Source organism: Populus euphratica, unplaced genomic scaffold (genome assembly GCF_000495115.2).
Source record: "Populus euphratica unplaced genomic scaffold, PopEup_1.0 scaffold101.1, whole genome shotgun sequence".
NCBI lineage: Eukaryota > Viridiplantae > Streptophyta > Magnoliopsida > Malpighiales > Salicaceae > Populus > Populus euphratica.
In genome coordinates this window covers 597263-615984 of record NW_011499894.1, presented here as the reverse complement: position 1 = coordinate 615984, position 18722 = coordinate 597263, and the positions used below count along the sequence as shown (strand labels likewise).

Genomic DNA, 18722 nt, shown 5'->3' with positions numbered 1-18722 from the left:
TATAGTGAATCGCATCCTATTCTCTTATTTTTCCAGCCAATTTTCTCCCTTGCATTTTTCCGCTAAAAGGAAAGGAAGCTAAAAATGTTTTTTGGTCTCTGACCTTCTGTTTGGTTTCTGAGAAAACCAAGAAGAAGAAAAGAAAATTGAATTAAGATCTTTATTTTTATAAGAAAATCACATTAAACTCTTAATTGAGTCAGGAGTCTATCCTCTTCTTTTTCCAAAGAATTAAAAAACGTAAAAAGAAAAATTTATTCCCTGTTGATGAGTCACTAAATAATAGTTCCGATTACAAATCCTGCCCTTAAATCTCTCCATTTTCTTAGCATGCAAACAGACGAGAAAGAGCATGCATTCCTGGATAAAAACGAAAAACAACATTCTCACAAACCACACAACACTCATTAGATCACTAAAAAAGGAAAGATTAACAATGAAATTGACAGGATTTACTATCAGGAGGATTAGTAGAAGCACAAGCTTGCAAAGCAAGAATCGCCAAGAACTCAATCACTGTAAAACATGAGTGCAGCCTCTGGTTCGGAATTGTAGCTCCAAGAAACCACATTTCATCACTTTCTTTCGCCTATAAACAAACAGGAAGCACTCAAATCTTTACAAATTTTTCTCTGGCTCCTGTTTGGTTCCCGAGAAAATGAAGATGAATTTAAAGCTTGGATACTACAAAGACTAACAAATTAAAAGATGAAGGAAAGATTCTTAATTTCCTTTTCCTTTTTTGTTTTCTCAGTGACCAAACAGAGCAGAAAATTCTTACATGAACGAGAGGGAGGGAATTTGGAGCGGTTTCTGACTTCCTGTTTGCTGCTGCGAGAGAGGGAGTCATAACGAAGGTGATTGGTCACGTGACATATGTGTGTTTAACTGAGATCAGCCACATCAGCCAAAGACAGTTATGGCTGTTGAGTACACGTGGCATCAAGTAGCACTCTTTTTGGGCTCTTTGGGAATTGGGCTGCCAAAAGTCTTTTTATGGGCCCAAATTGGCCTATATAGTTCCTCTGAAAAATTGTGCTTTGAGCTCTCTGTCACTGTGTATCAACAAAGAATGGGAGAATCAACAGAGAAGCAAAGAGACAGTGAACCAAAACAGCATGAAGAAGCAGATGAAGAAGATTACATGGGAGACCTGTCTCAGTTTCTTCCTCCTGAAACAACAAACCCTGCAAAATCCTCTGCCAAAAAGGTCAGTATCTGGTTGTTTCCTTGTAATAATCAAGTCTCTGAAGCATTTATTTTATATTATCATTATAAGAAACAAATTTAAGAACTTTTTTAAAATTTATCGTATCAAGGCTTTGGTAGAGATTTTTGACATTCAGAGTAGGCATTTTGTATTTCATTGTATGATTAAAAAAAAAACCCTAATGCAATTTGATTATCCTGTTCGAAACCTGAATTGATTCGAAGCACTGTTGGTTGAAGATTTATATGGTAAAGCTTTCTTTTTCTAGTGGAAGGAGTGATGTAGAAAAAAATAAAGGTAAAGAACTTTACTTAGATAGCTATGTTAATGTAGTTTTTGCATCTAAAAAGGGGTGTAACTGTGTTCTTGTGGTTTTGTTTAGGAAAGTACATGGGCTTTATTTATTTAATTGGAACTATATATTTATGGGGAGTGTTTTTCAAAGAATATGCTTGTAACTTCATCAGTTATATATTTCCCAAGCATATTATGTGTTGAAAATGAAAAGTTACAAGCTAATAGTGTTCTATATTTTAACTCATGTTTTTAATTTGTGGTTTTTTGGTGAGATTGTGATCATTTGTGCAGAGGATCAACAAGGAAACACCAACTTTTCAATCATTCAATAAGAAGTCGAAAAACATTAGCTGGCAAGAACAACGAAGACTTGAAAGGGAGAAAAAGCAACAAGAGGAGGATGAGCAAACCATGGCAAGAATAGAAGCTCCAATTCCTCCATCCAACATTGGGTTTAAGTTGTTAAAGCAAATGGGTTACACCCCTGGTTCAGCCCTTGGTAAGGAGGGTTCAGGAAGAGCTGAGCCAGTGGGGATTCAGATTCGGCGGACACGAATAGGGATTGGAAGAGAGGAACCGCATAAGGAGAAGAGGAAGAGAGAAGAGATTGAGGCAGAAAGGAACAGAATGAAGGAGAGGGATTTAATGGAAGAGTTTGGGTCAAGGCAAAAGTCTCAATGGCGAAGTCGGAGAGTTGTAGTAAATTTTATGAAAGCAAAAGCAGCTCTTGATCAATTGGAGAACAAAGAAGTTGTGGAACCAAAGAAGAATGAAGATGAAGAAGATGCTGAGCAGGATGAGGAGGAAGAGGAAGAGATAACAGAAGAGGTAGATTTTCTAAAATCATTGTCAGCACTTAACATTCATTTAGTTAGTTATGCTTTTTAGTAAATTAAACAGGATTGCATTTAGTTGAGGAATGTGTTTAACCTGAGCTCACATAGTTCATGTTATTTGATATTGGCATAAATGCATTTTGGTGTTAACTTGCCAAATGTCTTTGTAGCCACAAGGTGTAGCTGTAGCTTTACCTATTGTATATTAATGTTCTGGTGTTTTGTTAATTCCTTTGCGATTAAATTATTTATGAACCAGTTACCAAATCTTGATTTCCATGATTTATTTTTCTGGGTTCAAGTTATTTTATCAGCATTTGCATGCCAGTTGGGCTGTTGTTAGGAAGAACTTTTTGTGGTTCAACCTTTTCCTTTTACTTGTCCTTCTCAGATTCTCATGTCAAGGAAAATGCCGTGATAGATAGTCATTTTTATTGTGTTTTGCCTTGAACACCAACTACATTCGCACACTTTTAGGTGTAATAAGTGCTAGGTTGTTAACTTCTCCCAGCATTTAACCAATAATCTAGAAAAAGTGTCAGAGATGATATAAATATGTCTTATGAAGAATCTATGTTGTTTAAGCTTGCATGTGCACTCCTTTGATGTTACTAAAGTACCTTGTTACAAATAATTGATTCTATTTTTATATTTTTTGGTGGGGGGGCGCAAATGTTATAATAATTGATTGCTTTTTGGCTTAGGAAATGTGTATAAAAACTCCAGAAAATGCTGGCCAGATGATCTTTGATTGCCTTTTCTCTCTCAAGACCAGAGCATCATCTTCAAAATTGTTTTCCCCAGCTTTTTGATACTCTGGGGAATCCTCATTTCTTTTACTATCCACACACAATGTACAGTTTTTAGTTGTCAATTTGAGAGTTGGTTTATGCTTCATGTTTTTTATCTTTTCCTTAAGGTACATGTAAATGGAAATCTGGTGCAGTCTTGTATAGATTATTTATGTCTACCTTTGGGATTTAATTAGATGGGTCAAATTTTGAAATTTCGGTGCTTTGACTAACGGGATTGATAGAATGCATAGAGCTGACCATAAATGCAACTTATCTAGGAAACAAATATATGGTTATATACAATATGACTACAAATTATAAATAATCCAGCCTCGACGTTGCGCAACTGCCAACTATATCCTTCTTCACAATTCTTCAATAATAATTTTGTTCAGTCTTCTTTACTTTGAGAAGTATTATCTTTGATTTCTTCTGGAGCATGGAATGAAGCTCTTATTTGGATGCAGGATTTGCAAGAACTGTTGATGAAACTGAGAGATGAATATCAATACTGTCCGTTTTGTGGCTTTCAGGTAAGCTGTGTGTGTAATTATTAGTTATCCCACATCCACACTGAACCTGAAGTATTAAAAAATGATGGCTGCACGGTTATGTTTTTTGCACATTTTGAAAGACGCCAGTGTGTGGCACTAACCTCTTCTCTTGCTCCTCTGACTGTTTATACATGTACATGATGTTTGTTTCAGTATGAAACAGTGGAAGCCCTCCTATCCAACTGCCCTGGAATAAACGAAGACGACCACTAGATGTTGCTAGTGCAAGAGGCACTAATGCAAACTTGTTCAACATCTGCAAGTTGCACTTTGCATATTGCTCTTGCACGTGAGCTTGCTCACAATCGAGTGAGTTTGGTATAATTCTTTTTCATTTTCACAAATGGTTGTCCTTTTCGGTCATATGTGATGGTGCTTTTTGGTGAGGATCGAGTCAAAAAGGGAAGGCTCCTAATCATTCAAATGTATTATTTAAATGTTGCTGGGAATGAGATCTATGGTCATCAATATCAACCATTCTTCATAGACTGGATCACTATTTACTAATTTATGCGAGAAGCAGGAGTGTTTGTGCATGTAAGAGGATTTTAAACACCATCCAGTTAATTGGATATGCATGTTTACACTTTCGGCATTTCGGTGCCAATTTTCAGCTAAATCAAGACACATGTCCAAGATAGAAATCACAAGTATTAGTTCTCTTACCTGTGTAACATGTTTGTATAATATCTTGTGTATGCTTTAGTCAGATTGAGACAGTCATCATATGTTGAAGTATCTTTTAAATTGGAAGTCCATTAATCCTGGGACACAATTTCAGTGGTTGACATGTCATGTTGCAAGTGGTGAACAAGATAAAGGGATAGCGTGTCCGCTTTGCACGCGATTGGGGGCTGCCCCTATATAAAGGCCACGTTGCAGACATTGATTGGCTGCCTTCCTCCTCTCCGACGAGGCAAATTCCAAGGAGCTGGATATGCTTAGCCATGGATGATCTCAAGAGTGGACTAATAGAGACGTGGGAGGGACATGGATATCCCGTGAGAAGCTTGTTGAGTTAGAGCTGTGCAATTCGCTACCTTAGAGACTCAAATAGCGTAGCCATATGCTAGCCAGGGAGGCCCAGTCCTCAACTACGGATAGACGGGGTCCTCCATTTGTGTTATCCTCCTTTTCTCCCTGTGGGTAATTCATTGTAATTTTTTCAACGGTTTATTCTCTCACAAATTATTATAAATTTAATTAGTTAATTTTTTATAAAAAAATCATCCTTGAATTATTATTATTATTATTTTGGCACAATTGAGCTCTTTTGAGCATAAATTAGTATTTAATTGGATGTTTTTATTAAAAGAGAGTTGAATTGAAAGATAGGGACTAAAGTGAAAAGAAAAGGTTAATTAGATATTGTCTTAGAATTTTATTTTAAAAGTTCATTTTAGGCTCCAGTTTCTTTAGTTATTAGGTAATCAGTATTTTTAATTTTTTGAAATTTAATTTTAGTACAAAATTTTATTCTTATTTTTTTTAATATTTTTTGTTAGAGAAGAGAGGTTTACTGAATTTCAAAGTGGAGAGAGAAATTTATCATTGTTGATGATTTAGAACAAAAATATATTGATTTTTAAGTCATTGTGTTCCATTTTAGAAGAAGAGTTTGACTTAAATGTGTTTTTTTTTTTCTTGCTTGAGGAGATAGATATGACTGTGGGAATAGTTTTGGTTTTAAGTTGATTTCAGTTTTTAAAACTGTTTTTTGAGATTTTTGTGAACATGGATAGGTTTATCAAGTTGTTTTAAGTGATTTTTGAGTATTTTAGGTTAAAAATAAATTGAAATAAGTTTTTAATTGAAAAAACAAAACCTTAGATTTTCCTATAACGCTGGAATATGCAAATAACAGACTACATATTATCTATCTTCTTTAAAAAAAAAGGTCATTCCCCTCTTTAAGAAATAAAAAAATAAAATAGGTTTAAGCAAATGGTAAGGGCTGGATAACACATGCATGTTGTTGTTTTTTTAATGCATATATTCACGCAGCTGTTTCTTTTTAGATTTTGTTATTTTGTTATTTTTTATTTTTAAGAATTGAACTCAACTGAGTTAATTATATATATAGTAGATTTATTTTTTATTTTTAAGAATTGAACTCAATTGAGTTAATTATATATATAGTAGATTAATTCACAATATTTTTAACTCAAACATAAAAGAAGGTATTTTCATCTTATATCATCAATAATCTAACTTTGTTATCTTGACCGGTATGTCTATTATAGTTTCTTTACTTTTAAAAAATATATTGTTTTGTACAAAAAAAAATATCTTGTTTTTTATTATTGTATAATTAAATAAAAAATAATTTTTAAGTTAAATAATTTATTAAATCTAATTATATACATGATTTTCATCCTGATTTTATTTAGTTGACTTGAGTTAACTTTATTTTTTAATATAATATTATTTTTTATTAATTTTATTCTTCCTCCTGATTTTATTTAGTTGACTTGAGTTAATTTTATTTTTTAATATAATTTTATTTTTTATTAATTTTATTCTTCAAAATTAATTTTAAATTAAATTTTTTAATCTATTTTTTTCAATATCATTCTATTTCAAACCTAAGCTATCATTTAATTCATAATTAAAGTCCAGAGACATTACAAAAACCTGAATATTTTTTTTCTGCGCTGAAATCATTACTATCCACGGAATAGGCTAGTAAAACAACCAGTACAAATCATGGCTTTTCTGTCAACTTTGTTTTCTTTTTTAAAAGGTTGAGGTTCCTCTGCCCTCACACAGTTCTCAGATCAAGTTCAATCTTGAAAAGTGGTGGAATGTGTTTGTGGCTGTGACGTTTCTCATACATCGCAGATATCGATCACGTAGGAGCACTATAGTCCAACTCATGCTAACCTCGTCAGCTGAAGTAATTGATCACCTGTCATTGCAGGCATCCCTATCTGTCTGCCCTCTTTCAGAAGACCAGAAAATGAGAACGTGCTAAAGGCATATCCATTCCGAGATAACAGAATCGAATCGCCAGTTGCCATGGGAACTCGCGAGCCACCGAGTTCCCTTGCGCAGGGTAACTCGGCTCCAGATCCCATCATCACAGCCTAAAATCTTTGAAGGACTCCTACAATCATAATAGATAATTCTTGACAGCAAACTTTAAAGCTGGCATAAGTACAGCACCTTGCTTGTCTATATGTTACAATCAAAACACGGGCAAGAGCCAAAGAGTAAGCATCCTGGGTTTAACCGAAACAAAAGGTCAGACAGAAGTTCACCTTCCTAGTTATTAATCCGAGTAGCCTTTAATAACCAATAAAGCAGGGCCACTTAAAGTGACCAGTGGATGTGCTGGGTTGAAGAGTCATATGCCCTGGAATGCTCGAGGTCCATGTATTGCCTCCTATTCTGTTGAGACTGCTCGAGCTGACCAGGAAGTTGACTGCTGAGAGGCAGTGAAATTTGACCGAGACCTAGATCAGGGCACATCTCGTGTGAACTGTTACTTCCTTCATTGCTCTTGAAGCTCCAAGGGATTGGATACTGATTGACAGCTGCACCATGGGTAGCTGTTGATTGAACCACGGGTGCCTCTTCGGCACTAAACAAGTCATTCACTGCAAGACTTGATGCTCGGTTTGTGGAGCCCCATGGTTGATTTGACAGAAGAGAGAGAGCACAGCTCGAGTCTGAAACAGCAACTCCTGTGAAGCATTCTCCCGGAGGAATTCCTGAACTGAAAAGGCCAGTCCCGCCAGTTGAGCCTTGCAAGCAAAGGTTGGATGGAGGATTCTGGGAGTTTATCTGCCACATATGAGATATTGACCTTCCTGTGGCTGCAGTATCATTCCCAGGGGCAAGCTCAGAAGACCTTGGAGCGGGCCATCCATCTCTCCCAGTATGCCTTGGATATGCACTGAAGTCCACAAGAAGGCCTCCAGCTCTGCTGCTATTATCTGCCATTGCAAGAATCAAATAAAGATGGAAATTTTAAATGCTAAAGTGGAAGAAAGTAAACTAAAGAGGCATTGCAAATGACATCTTCAGGTAATGTCTCACCGAACAAAGAGGGAGAAAATCGGCCATGGCGAGCGGACAGCACCGATCCAGATGGTGGCTTCCTCCGTCGCTCATTATGGCCAGCTAGGCGCCTGCGGCAACTTCGCTTTCCTTGGTCAAATTCAGGAAGTAGATGAAATCTGGGTAAGACTAACAAAGCTATTAGTACTGAAAACGATAGGAAAACACCAGGACCACCTATCTCTGCACAGGGAAAAAACTGGTAAACAAACAAGCAATACAAGGATTCAGCACAATAGCATATGATTTTTGCAACAACTTGAAACTAGAATTGGGAAGATTTAAGACTCCTTTCCTGTCAGTCGAATTCTTTACACAACTGTGCAGGCACAAACCTTCTATCCTACCAAGTTGAAGTGTTGTGCCTTAGTTTAGAGGTATCTTATAAACTTGGCAAAGATTTGCAAGTGCAGACCACACACAGTAGAACGAGCTTCTTTCAAATTGAAATTCCAATTATCGCACGCATCCTGTTGTTCTTATTAAGAAAGGAATCCAACATATGAGCTATAGACTCTTATCAAGAAAGGAATCCAACAATATCAAGCTACATATAACAATAGGAACAAACAGGATTTGATATTAAAACTGGAATCTCCAGGACTAGACATAGACATGACTGGGTATAGCCTCATAATTGTTACAATTCAATGCATATGTAATGGTCCCAATGACAGTAGCAAGCGCAGGACCAAATACTTTATTTCAGAATACTTTTAAACATTAGTTTCATGCACATCCAAAACAATAAATAACAGATATACCAGCTCCCAGAACTCAAATTTCTTCAGCTCAGCATGGCAAACAAACAGAAATGCAGGTCCTCGTTAGAACTTGCAGCAAAAGGAAGACAATAAGGTGAGGATATTTTGCCTCCAGACAGAGGAAAGTCTCACAATCAGGATGATATCGTAGATAAGAGAAGCTTATTTATGAGCATCATGAACTTCATCTAGATGACTATTGTGAGTTAGAAACCAATTTCTGTGACAAATTTCACTATTTGCAACAATTTAACGTCTTTACAATTCCACCCAAGGAGACTCTCCAAGTCTTCCTGTTTGTAGAAAATTGACAAATCTCACCAACTCGTTCTGTCAGTGCTTAAGGCAAGAACATGCTGTGTAAGAACAGCAAATGCCATCAATTTCACACTATCTTGACCTTTCGCTTTCATATTCATGAAGTCTCAAGGACTACAGATAAGTTAGTGGAATAACTAGTTCAGAGTCGATATGCATCCTCTTCTTACATCATGTCATCGAGCCCAAAATAACTTGAGGAGCATGGGCGAAACGTTTGTTTGCACTGTGAAACGAAGGCAGAAGCACAAACATCATGTATCCGATGGTTTCTTCAGTTTTTCTTACTTTGGCTGCCAATAAGAAGAAGCTCAATAGCTTAATGTCCAAAAGTCCCCAACCAAAAATGTAGTTTCTGTTGCCACAACAAATTCCTTTAACCATAAAAAGAAAATCCAAGAATTAAACAAGACGGTCAATTTCGGAAACATGAGACCTCTTCATCTATTTATGAGCTTTCCTGTCTCCTATGGAAGGACCATTTACCATTTATGGATACAATGTTCAGAAAGGGAATACTTACTGAACTCCCAGAAAAGTAACTATGAAAACGCCGCATTACCCACAGTAGTACTTACTTTTTTCCAGAATAATTATTAATCCATGACAGACATCCAAAGACAAAAAACCTCACGAGGATGATCCAACAAAACTACCAATATTCAAAAAATTTACAGTAAAATAACCAATTTGGTCGCCTAGTACATCCAAAAGATTACCAAAGATTAAAAATTTTCTTTACATTCAAAAAGTCCAAAAGCCCATCAAAATCAACAGCTACAAACTTACAAATAGCTAGCTGCGATGACAAGAAACTGATTAACACCAAAAAAAAAAAAAAAAAACTGACTAACACCAAAAAAAAAAAGCCAACGATGAAACAACGAAAGCTACCACTTATTCATGAAAAGCTAGTACAGGTAACTTCAATCAACATAATACAAAACCTGGCTAGCTTAAGAAACTGAGGACATTATCTACCACAAGATGAAGATGAACTATTTGTATGTAAATAATCTTGGTTTCCCCAACAAATAATTTTCCTTGAAAAAAACAGAGAAAGATACACTCAATAAAACAGAACAGAAAATTCACCATACATAAATAATAGAGCATAACAAAGTTCCATAGCTATAACTTGGAAGAAATATGAAAACAACACCCCCACCAGAAACAAAATTAACCCCCAACAGACGGAAAGAATTAAAAAAAAAAAGTAAAGTAAGGGCATCGAGAAAAAGAAACATAGACAAGCTGACCTGCTACATTGCTGGCAAAATCTCTGCACCAAACCACCAACAATAACTCTAGGAGACTTGGAGTGCATACTACAAACTTTGTGCCTTGAATAGTAAGTCTTAGCATCACTCAGATCTACTTTGCACCCTTCAACTTGACACCTTGGTGGCTGCTGGTGCTGTCCACCCTGAGCCTTCCTAGATGACCCTGACCCGGAACCGGATGAGGATGACCCAGTTCCGCTCTTAGCCGGAGCACCGACCCCCACGTGATCCTCAAAGTAAATCTTCTTACCAAATTTCAATCCATTAACAGACTCAGCTGGCGGAGAAGTTGCATTGGAAGTAGCTGACTCGGTTACCGAACCTGAACCCATTTCCATTAGTAAATGCCTAGAGTTCATTCATGGTGGGTGAATGTTTAGTGGGTCATTGAGTTGTGTTTTTGTGGTTGTAGAAAAGGAGAGAAAAGTACAGGGAAAGGAAGATATGGAAGATAGAACTCCTAGTAGAAAGAAAGATATGGAAGATAGTACTATTTTTTAGTTTTTCTTTTCTTTTTTAGGTGAGAGAGAGAGAGGGAGGTAAAAAAGAGAATAAAAAGCAGTGAAAAGAAGGCATTTGACAATGGCCCATGCCAGCACAGAAAACTGTAGTACACTGGCTGACTTGAGACTGGAGAGTGGAGAGTCTCACTATGTATTATTGTCTGTCCAAAATAATGGAGAAAAGGCAGATGGAGATGTAGAGAGAGAGAGAGAGAGATGGGTACTTCTCGAGGAGTTCTACTTGTGGGGAGCTTTTGGTTTACATAAGGCAACTAAACTCCAACTGTCGTTTTACACATAGGAGTGGCTTTTTCTTTGATGTTCTTGATTGCTACTGTTTTTTTCTTTTGTCCGATTAAACTCTCTGTCTAGAGGTTTGGGTATGGTGGAATTGACCTCAACTGAGCTGTTGTTTTATGCTTGGGTTTTTTTCTCTCCTGTTCTTGGAAGTACATTTCTTTTGTTCTTCTCCTGATGGATGGCGATTCCCCCTCAATTATACTAGGTGCCACGCGGTATCCTCATGCTAGCTAATCTATTTTCAATTTAATAAAAAAAAATATTCGTGCGATATGATGACCAGGATTAAACCGGAATAATTTCATTGATATGTATCGTCATTTTATTGGAATAATCCTCAAGAGATAAAAACAAAAAACATTATAAAACTTGGGTTTGATAAGTTAATATTAAATAATAAAATTTTAAAAAATAAAAATATCAAAGAAAAAAATTTAAGTCAACATAGGTTAACCAAATTAACTCGTTGTCCAGAATACAAAATTAAGATAATTATATAAAAATAAAAATAAAACAAATCATAAAGGTCAATGACTAATAACTCGATGCTGAATAATAAAATTAAAAAATATATATATTTTATAAAAATAAATCAAACTTAAATCGGGCTAACATTCAAAACCATTGACCCGATCATGAGACAACAATTAACTCATATAAGGCAAACATAAAAAAATAATGAAGCAAAATTTCTAATAATAAGAAACAAACAAATAAATAAATAGTAATTGAAACAATAAGGACTAAATCTAGTATAAAAAATAAATGAAATAAAATAATTAGAGGTTAAATTGAAAAACAAAATAAATTAAAAAAATCAATCAAAAGAATAAAAATAAAAAATAGATCTAGAAATAAAATGTTTTAAAGGCAAGATTGATAAAGAAAAATAAAAGCAATCAAAATAACTGAGACCAAATGGGATAAAAAAAAAATTAAATACTAAGAAACAAAATTGAAGAAAAAACTTTAAAATGCATAAAATAAACACAAATAATTATCAAAACAACAAGAGTCAAGATTAAAATAAATATAAACTAAATGACATAATTGAATTTTGAAAATTCAAGCATGAATCCCTATGAAAGGGGAAGTGGTTGGGTTTGATAAGTTAATGTTAAAGATAAAATTTAAAGAAAAGTAATTTGAGAAAATAGAAACATTAAGGAAAAAAACTTAAGTTAACATAGGTTAATCAAATTAATTCGTTGTCTAAAATACGAGATTGAGATAACCCATAGAAATAAAAATAAAATAAATCATAATGGTCAAAGACTAATAACTCGATGTTAAATAATAAAATTAAAAAAATATATATTTTTTAAAAACAAACCAAACTTAAATTGGACTAACATTCAAAACCATTGACCTGATCATGAGACAAAGATTAATTCATATAAGACAAATATAAAAAAAATAATGAAGCAACATTTCTAATAATAAGAAACAAACAAACAAACAAATAGTAATTAAAACAATAAGGACTAAATCCACTACAAAAATGAAATGAAATGAAATAATTAAAGGTTAAATTGAAAAACAAAACAAATTAAAAAAATAAATCAAAAGAATAAAAATAAAAAATAAATCTAAAAATAAAATGTTTTAAGGGCAAGATTGATAAAGAAAAATAAAAGCAATCAAAATAACTGAGACTGGATGGGATAAAAGAAAACTAAATTAGATACTAAGAAACAAAATTGAAAAAAAAATACATAAAAATAAACATAAATAACAATCAAAACAAGAAGAGTCAAGATTAAAATAAATATAAACTAAATGACATAATTGAATTTTGAAAATTCAAGCATAAATCCCTGTGAAAGGAGAGATGATGTCCACTCGCATAATAATTGGCTATTTTTTTGACATCAAACGTTACTGAATGCGATGCTTGAAAGGCACAGATAATGTCTACTTACACACGCCTGTTATTTTATCTTTTTAATAATATTTTTCATGTAAATTAAAAACAAAAAAAAACCATAATAAAATGCACATAACAACATGTTTAGTTTTTTCTTTTTCAGGGTAGTTTAGTCTTTTACTTGTTTTGAAAAAAAGAAAAAGATCATAAAGCCCCTACTAACCATACATTTATTTTTATTTTAATGGTAAATTAGTAATTTTGTTGTGCAACAAAAATGTAAAGAGATTGATTTCCCTGTTTAATTTGAAAATGCTAGTTAAATTTTGTAAATAAAACTATTTTACCCTTTATTCTAGTCTCACTTGGCCTGCATCGTGGAAGGTAAAAACATCAATTTACTGTAGCAATACATTATAAATTGAGTTTTGCTCCACAAATTTTAACTAATGTCCTTTTAATTTTTTTTTATAATTAAAGAGGTATTTATTTAGTATCTAGTAGATAGATGGCTCATATTACCTCTCATACTGGATATATTTTTTAAATATAACAAAAATATTAAAATGATGCTGGCATTTTAGAAGAAGTAAGAAAATATAAAATTTGAGTAATTGATTCAATTTAGTTCAATAAATTTGATTAATTTAATATTATAGTTAGAAAAAGGAATATTGACAATAAATCAAGATAAAAATAATTTGACAATGATTCAATGCAAAATAAAAAAGCTTGCAAATATTATAAAAATATATCATTTTTATATTCTTTAAAAGTCTCCATAATCTTATTTGTAAACAAAACAAAAATTAAATAAGAATGAGATAATTGTATAAAAAGTTAAATAAAAAAAAATTAAATCTCAATTCTCAACAAATAAAATATTGAACGATAAAACTAAAAAAAATAAAAACAACTCTAGTAGATCCAAACCAATAAGCTAAATTTGTAATATAGCTATGAGATCAAAATAACTCTATAAAAATAAATTAAATATAAGAACTAAAAAAAAATGCTAAGATGATGCCAATATTTTTAAATAAGCAATAAAACATGAGATTCGGGAAATTATTTTGTTTGAGTTTGATAAACTTTATTAATTTAATAATATAATTAAAAAAAACATTGGCAACAAATGAAGAGAAAAAAATGGGCAATGATTTAACGCCAAAGAAAAAGGCTTGCAAATATCATGGAGATATATTCATTCAATTTTTTTAAAATATCTCTATAATCTTATTTGTAAACAAGATAAAAATTAAATAGGAATGAAATGATCATACAGAAAGTAAAATTTTTAAAAAATTGAATATCAATTCTTAACAAATAAAATATTAAAAGATAATTTTTTTTAAAAATAACATAAATTTATTCGAGCCAGCAAGCCAAATATATAACTTAATTATGAAACTAAGATAACTCTGTAAAAAATAAATTAAATAAAATTATAAAATTCAATTTTTAAATAAATGAAAATTCAAAATTTGAAAATAATATAAAAAAAAACTTGAATCAACTTTGATAAATTCATTTAAGAGATAAAATTTGAATAACTCAAGACATAAAATTTGAATAAGACCATTAAAAGAAAAAAATTACAAGCATAAATCCATAATAAACATGATATTAAAAGATTAAACTAAAAATAATTAAAAAACAAAACTTTAAAAACCATTGATTTCAACCAGTCTAATCTTCTAATCATTGTTAGTTTTTTCATGATGAATGTTTATTAATTTACATTAAGATATCTTTTAAAATAATAGATCTAGACATTGATTAAAAGATATAAAAATAAGTAGATAGTAATTAAATCCATGGGAATAAGTTGAAAACTGTACATAAAATAAGAAATCAAATTGAGCTAGTTCTTCTAGAACCCACTAGCAGTCGCGCTTTATTCTCCCCCATTTTCCTTCCTCTCGCATTCCATCATTTTCAAACACTGTCTGAAATATTGAAAACATTTCTAAATTATAATCCAATTCTCAATTAAAACTCCAAAAAATTGTTATCCCAGTTGGATCACCAAATTGCGAGCCTCTTGATAGATTCAAATACTCGAGATGCCACATCTTAGAAGGATATATATATATATGTATATATATAGTCCTTTCCCCTCCGACAGTGGGGTTTCTCGTATAAACAAAACACTTAATTTATTAAAAAAATAAAAAAATTCTTTCTTTTTTATTACATAAAACTCTGATAGCGCGTGGCTTGCCCAGAAAGGAGGGGGAGTTCCTCTCTCCATGAAGATGGATATGGCGGATTTGGCTGCGGAAACAAGAGAGTGAAGCACAGGCGAGGCGAGGATGCCCATACCACCACCAAGGGGCTCTCTCTCTCTCTCTCTCTCTCTCTCTCATTGGTAATGTAAGAGGTCAGAATGACACTTCCCATCCCATCCTAGGTTCGTGTACAGTGAACCGGAGTTGAACGGCCAAAAAAGCGCAGTACGAGGTCTTGTTTTGGAAATCGGATGATCCGGGGTCGGTCTTTTTTTTCTTTATTTCTTTAAAATAGTGATCATTATTAAATATATTTTTATTTAATTGAAAATATATTAAAATAATTAATTTTTTAGTTTTTTAAAAATAATTTTTGATATAAATATTTTTTTAAAAATTATTTCTTTAAACTCCGGATGAAACCCACCCCTTGACACCCCTTTGGGATCCTCCCAAAATCAACCATAAACAAAACTTATAAACTATTTTAATCTCAAAACAAAATTTTTTAATTAATTATGATATTGGGTGGTGATTTACGAAGCGGAAAGACCCACCGAAGTTGAACAGGAAAAAAAGCGCAGTACGAGGTATTGTTTTGGAAATTCGAGGATTTGGGTTTTTTTCTTTCTTTATCTGTAGTTAGTTACTTGGTGCCTTTGTAAAAACACCGCACCCCTTGGTTACATTAAAACGTACCCTTTGTTTACCGAAGCCTAACCAGGTGAGCATTGTATTCATCTCAACTATTTACTTTTAAATTACCGTTTAGAAAAATCAATGAAATCATATTTTTTAAAAATTTATTTTTTATATTCTTAAATCGTATGATATTAAAAATAATTTTTAAAAATAAAAAATACTTTAAAAAATAATTATTACTCTATTTTTGTACACCTTGCAATATTTTTTAAGTAACCATCCATCGTCTTAAGTTTGGTTTTGAGAATTGAAAATAAAAAAATAATATTTTTTGTTAAAATTTGAAATAGAAGAAAAAGTGAAAGTACCAATTCTTAGCAAAAAAAAAAAACTCTATTAAATAATCTACTGCAAGGTAAAAACTGCTCTCCTTTATTTTTACACAAGGTTTAATAATATAATTATTTTTTTTAAATGTGTCGAATACTCTTTTTTACAAGGTCATGCCAAAGGTATTCTCAAACAAAAGAGAGTAAAAATGGTGGTATAAGAAAGTGGTATTTATTGTCTTTTCAAAATTTCCATCATCTTTAATTAGTCACATCAAAGCTCCGGGAAGGGACCCGAAGCACTACATGTGCTGCTGGTTAGGTTTGCAATACAAAATGAAATTGGCTATAATCAAAATCCAAATGATTTCCATTTGTTGCATACTGATGATGTTAAAAATCATAATCTGCCAGGTATTCCAATTATTAAATCTCCGTATTCCAATTATTAAATCCCCATTGTGCCGGATTGTGTTTAGAAGTGTAGTATGAATATCTCTTTAAAATTTTTTATTTATAAATATATTAAAATAATATATTTTTTATTTTTTAAATTTATTTTTAATATTAATACATTAAAACAATAAAAATATTAATTTAAAAATAAAATTCAAGATTTTCTAGAAACATAATTCGACCAAATCTCAAGAATCTCTTGAACAAAAAGCAAACACTCTCACCACTTATTTTTTTACAAAACTTACCAAATACTTTTATTTTGCTCTTCAAACAATCAAAAACCAAACTCATTATAGAATGTTTTTGTGTGCAAAATTCATTGTGATCTTTATTGTCACGGTTACCTCAACGCTTTTTTAAAAAATAATGCACCAATCAAACTATAAACAACACATTTAAAACACATTTAAATCGATATTAATATAAATAATGATATCACATGCCACAACTTATCACAATAAAAATAATAATTATGTTTGGTTAAGTTGCTATGAAACTTACGAATTATATTAGGACATGTAGAGGAATGAAATATTTACAAAGATGTATTTTATGATTATAAATTAGAAGTATTTTATTTGATACATGAGTATCATATGTTGGGTTATTATTATGAATCCTGAGCAAACTTCTCTATTTAGATACATGTAGTATACCAAATAGATTCAAAAAATTATAATTAATCTATTTATGTTTAACATTGGATTTTATGCATTGATATTTTAATTAATATTAATATTATGCATTGATATTTTAATTAATATCAATATTAGATTAACTTTATTCTACAAGAGGGTTGAGAGGTTGCATTTGTGCTTTGTAATATTGATGAAAAAAAAAACAAAAATCATAAAGTTATACCTACATAACCTAATGATTCAATGCTTGCTTCACTTGACTTGAAACTTTTAAAGAGAAATTAACTATTGATTATGTTATGGCAGAGAACAAGATCATTTAAGTAGGTGTAAGAGTTGGACCAGTCATGCTATTGATGAACCCGAATTATCTAATAGACAACATAAATGTAAATAAATTGATGAAATATGTTTATATATTTTGGTATTTTAATTAGTTAAATGTTGTATTATTGAAGCATTTTTTTATTTATTGTGCATGAATATATGTTTTTTCATTTGCCTTTTTAGATTGCCGTGTGTGTTGTTTCCTTTCCATATGTCTGAGTTTCATTAAAATCTACGAGATGATTTTTAGACTTTTTGTTTTTATCTAATCCAACACTTTGCTAATACGAATAAAAAATCATAGGGAAGATCAGTTCATTCAACCAGTTTCTATGCAAAAAGTTTGTGCCTTTTGATTTGTTGTTGCTGCGACAAGACTGATTCCTTTGTTTGTTCCAGCATTTTTGGTTCTATCTTAGCAACATTTTTAAAAATCTGGGTGGCATCCTTCCAATGCATTTTGTTTTCTGAATTGTAAATATTTTAAATACAGAATTCTTTTCTATTAGGCTCACATGAATTTTTCAAAGATGAATCACATTCAACATTCCGAACGACAAAGCTGTTTATGTTGCATTAGTTCGTTGTAGACTAAACAGTGCCCTAAATAGACGACATCTTCACTAGAATTACAAGAAAGAAAATAAAAAGACGCTCTTTTCTATCCAAGCACCAAGCACGAAGCACCTAAGATCAAGTTCTGCGGTGAAGCGCGGGCAACGAATTTAGTACAATGCTAGAGAATAGGGATGCATGAAAATTCAACAATCCTCGCCTAAAATCACTTGAGACATTCTGTTCTTACGGAAATAGTGAAAGAAGTGAAGACTAACAAGAAAAAACTCACCGAGGAAAGTATAAATGAACTTTTTATAGGCTTTTTATTCAGCATAAATTTCTTTCTTCAAATTCTGCCAAATTTCAGGGCCTCTAGGATGACTATTTACATACTCATTGATGAACTTTTTATCTGAAAGAGAAATTACAGTGCTCAAGGAAAGCACGGGCACAGATTTTCCTTGATCTTTGAGCCAATTATACATTGCTAACCTAAGCTCCACTCTTTGCGTTGTGAAATTAAGATAGGATGGGAAAGTGACCAAATATGATACTGGATAACCCACCTTATTTACAAGAAAATCAATCTTCATTTCAAGAACATCTTTCGATTGGCTAAGAATTTGAGGAGATGCTTTTATCATTTCACAAGCATCTTTTCTGCTCAAACCAGCTTCCACAATACAATCAAACCTCTCTTGGATCTTTGCTCCACTGCCTCGGAAAACCTTCAGTGCTTTTCCTATTTCA

General features: G+C 32.2%; 3 protein-coding genes across 6 annotated transcripts in view; 1 reads left to right on the top strand and 2 right to left on the bottom strand.

The window, feature by feature from the left end:
- Positions 1–997: 997 nt before the first annotated feature.
- Positions 998–4940, top strand: LOC105131792 (D111/G-patch domain-containing protein). Of its 3 annotated transcripts, none has more exons than XR_843503.1 (5): positions 998–1210; positions 1799–2335; positions 3605–3670; positions 3845–4000; positions 4473–4940. XR_843503.1 is itself a non-coding variant. In XM_011034945.1 (4 exons), the coding sequence occupies exons 1-4, from the start codon at positions 1073–1075 to the stop codon at positions 3902–3904; spliced, it is 801 nt and encodes a 266-aa protein (XP_011033247.1). In that variant the 5' UTR covers positions 998–1072; the 3' UTR covers positions 3905–4860. The 3 variants fall into 3 exon arrangements, 1 of the variants encoding a protein (XP_011033247.1); XR_843502.1 differs by having other exon boundaries at positions 4445–4908; XM_011034945.1 differs by having other exon boundaries at positions 3845–4860.
- A 1845-nt stretch (positions 4941–6785) lies between these two features.
- LOC105131791 (squamosa promoter-binding-like protein 9) lies at positions 6786–10772 on the bottom strand. The gene is made up of 3 exons (XM_011034944.1): positions 10095–10772; positions 7733–7872; positions 6786–7629 (listed from the first exon to the last, which is right to left on the bottom strand). Exons 1-3 carry the CDS (start codon positions 10475–10477, stop codon positions 7004–7006), a joined length of 1149 nt encoding a protein of 382 aa, XP_011033246.1. The 5' UTR covers positions 10478–10772; the 3' UTR covers positions 6786–7003.
- A 7238-nt stretch (positions 10773–18010) lies between these two features.
- Positions 18011–18722, bottom strand: part of LOC105131790 (uncharacterized) — an 8442-nt gene continuing 7730 nt past the window's right edge. Inside the window, exon 2 of one of the 2 annotated variants that reach the window (XM_011034941.1) lies at positions 18011–18308. In XM_011034941.1, the coding sequence (XP_011033243.1) occupies positions 18296–18308 (13 nt within the window). In that variant the 3' untranslated portion in view covers positions 18011–18295. Of the gene's footprint in view, positions 18701–18722 lie in introns of both variants that reach the window. The other variant, XM_011034942.1, reaches the window with a different exon arrangement.

Excerpts from the sequence above, each read along its gene's own strand:
- LOC105131791 (XM_011034944.1), bottom strand. The coding sequence starts at position 10,477 with ATGAACTCTAGGCATTTACTAATGGAAATGGGTTCAGGTTCGGTAACC. Across the intron at positions 7,873-10,094 it reads TTTTGCCAGCAATGTAGCAG|ATTTCATCTACTTCCTGAAT; the intron begins GTCAGCTTGTCT and ends AGTCTTACCCAG. Across the intron at positions 7,630-7,732 it reads ATTTTCTCCCTCTTTGTTCG|ATAATAGCAGCAGAGCTGGA; the intron begins GTGAGACATTAC and ends TTGCAATGGCAG.
- LOC105131792 (XM_011034945.1), top strand. The coding sequence starts at position 1,073 with ATGGGAGAATCAACAGAGAAGCAAAGAGACAGTGAACCAAAACAGCAT. Across the intron at positions 1,211-1,798 it reads CAAAATCCTCTGCCAAAAAG|AGGATCAACAAGGAAACACC; the intron begins GTCAGTATCTGG and ends TCATTTGTGCAG. Across the intron at positions 3,671-3,844 it reads GTCCGTTTTGTGGCTTTCAG|TATGAAACAGTGGAAGCCCT; the intron begins GTAAGCTGTGTG and ends TGTTTGTTTCAG.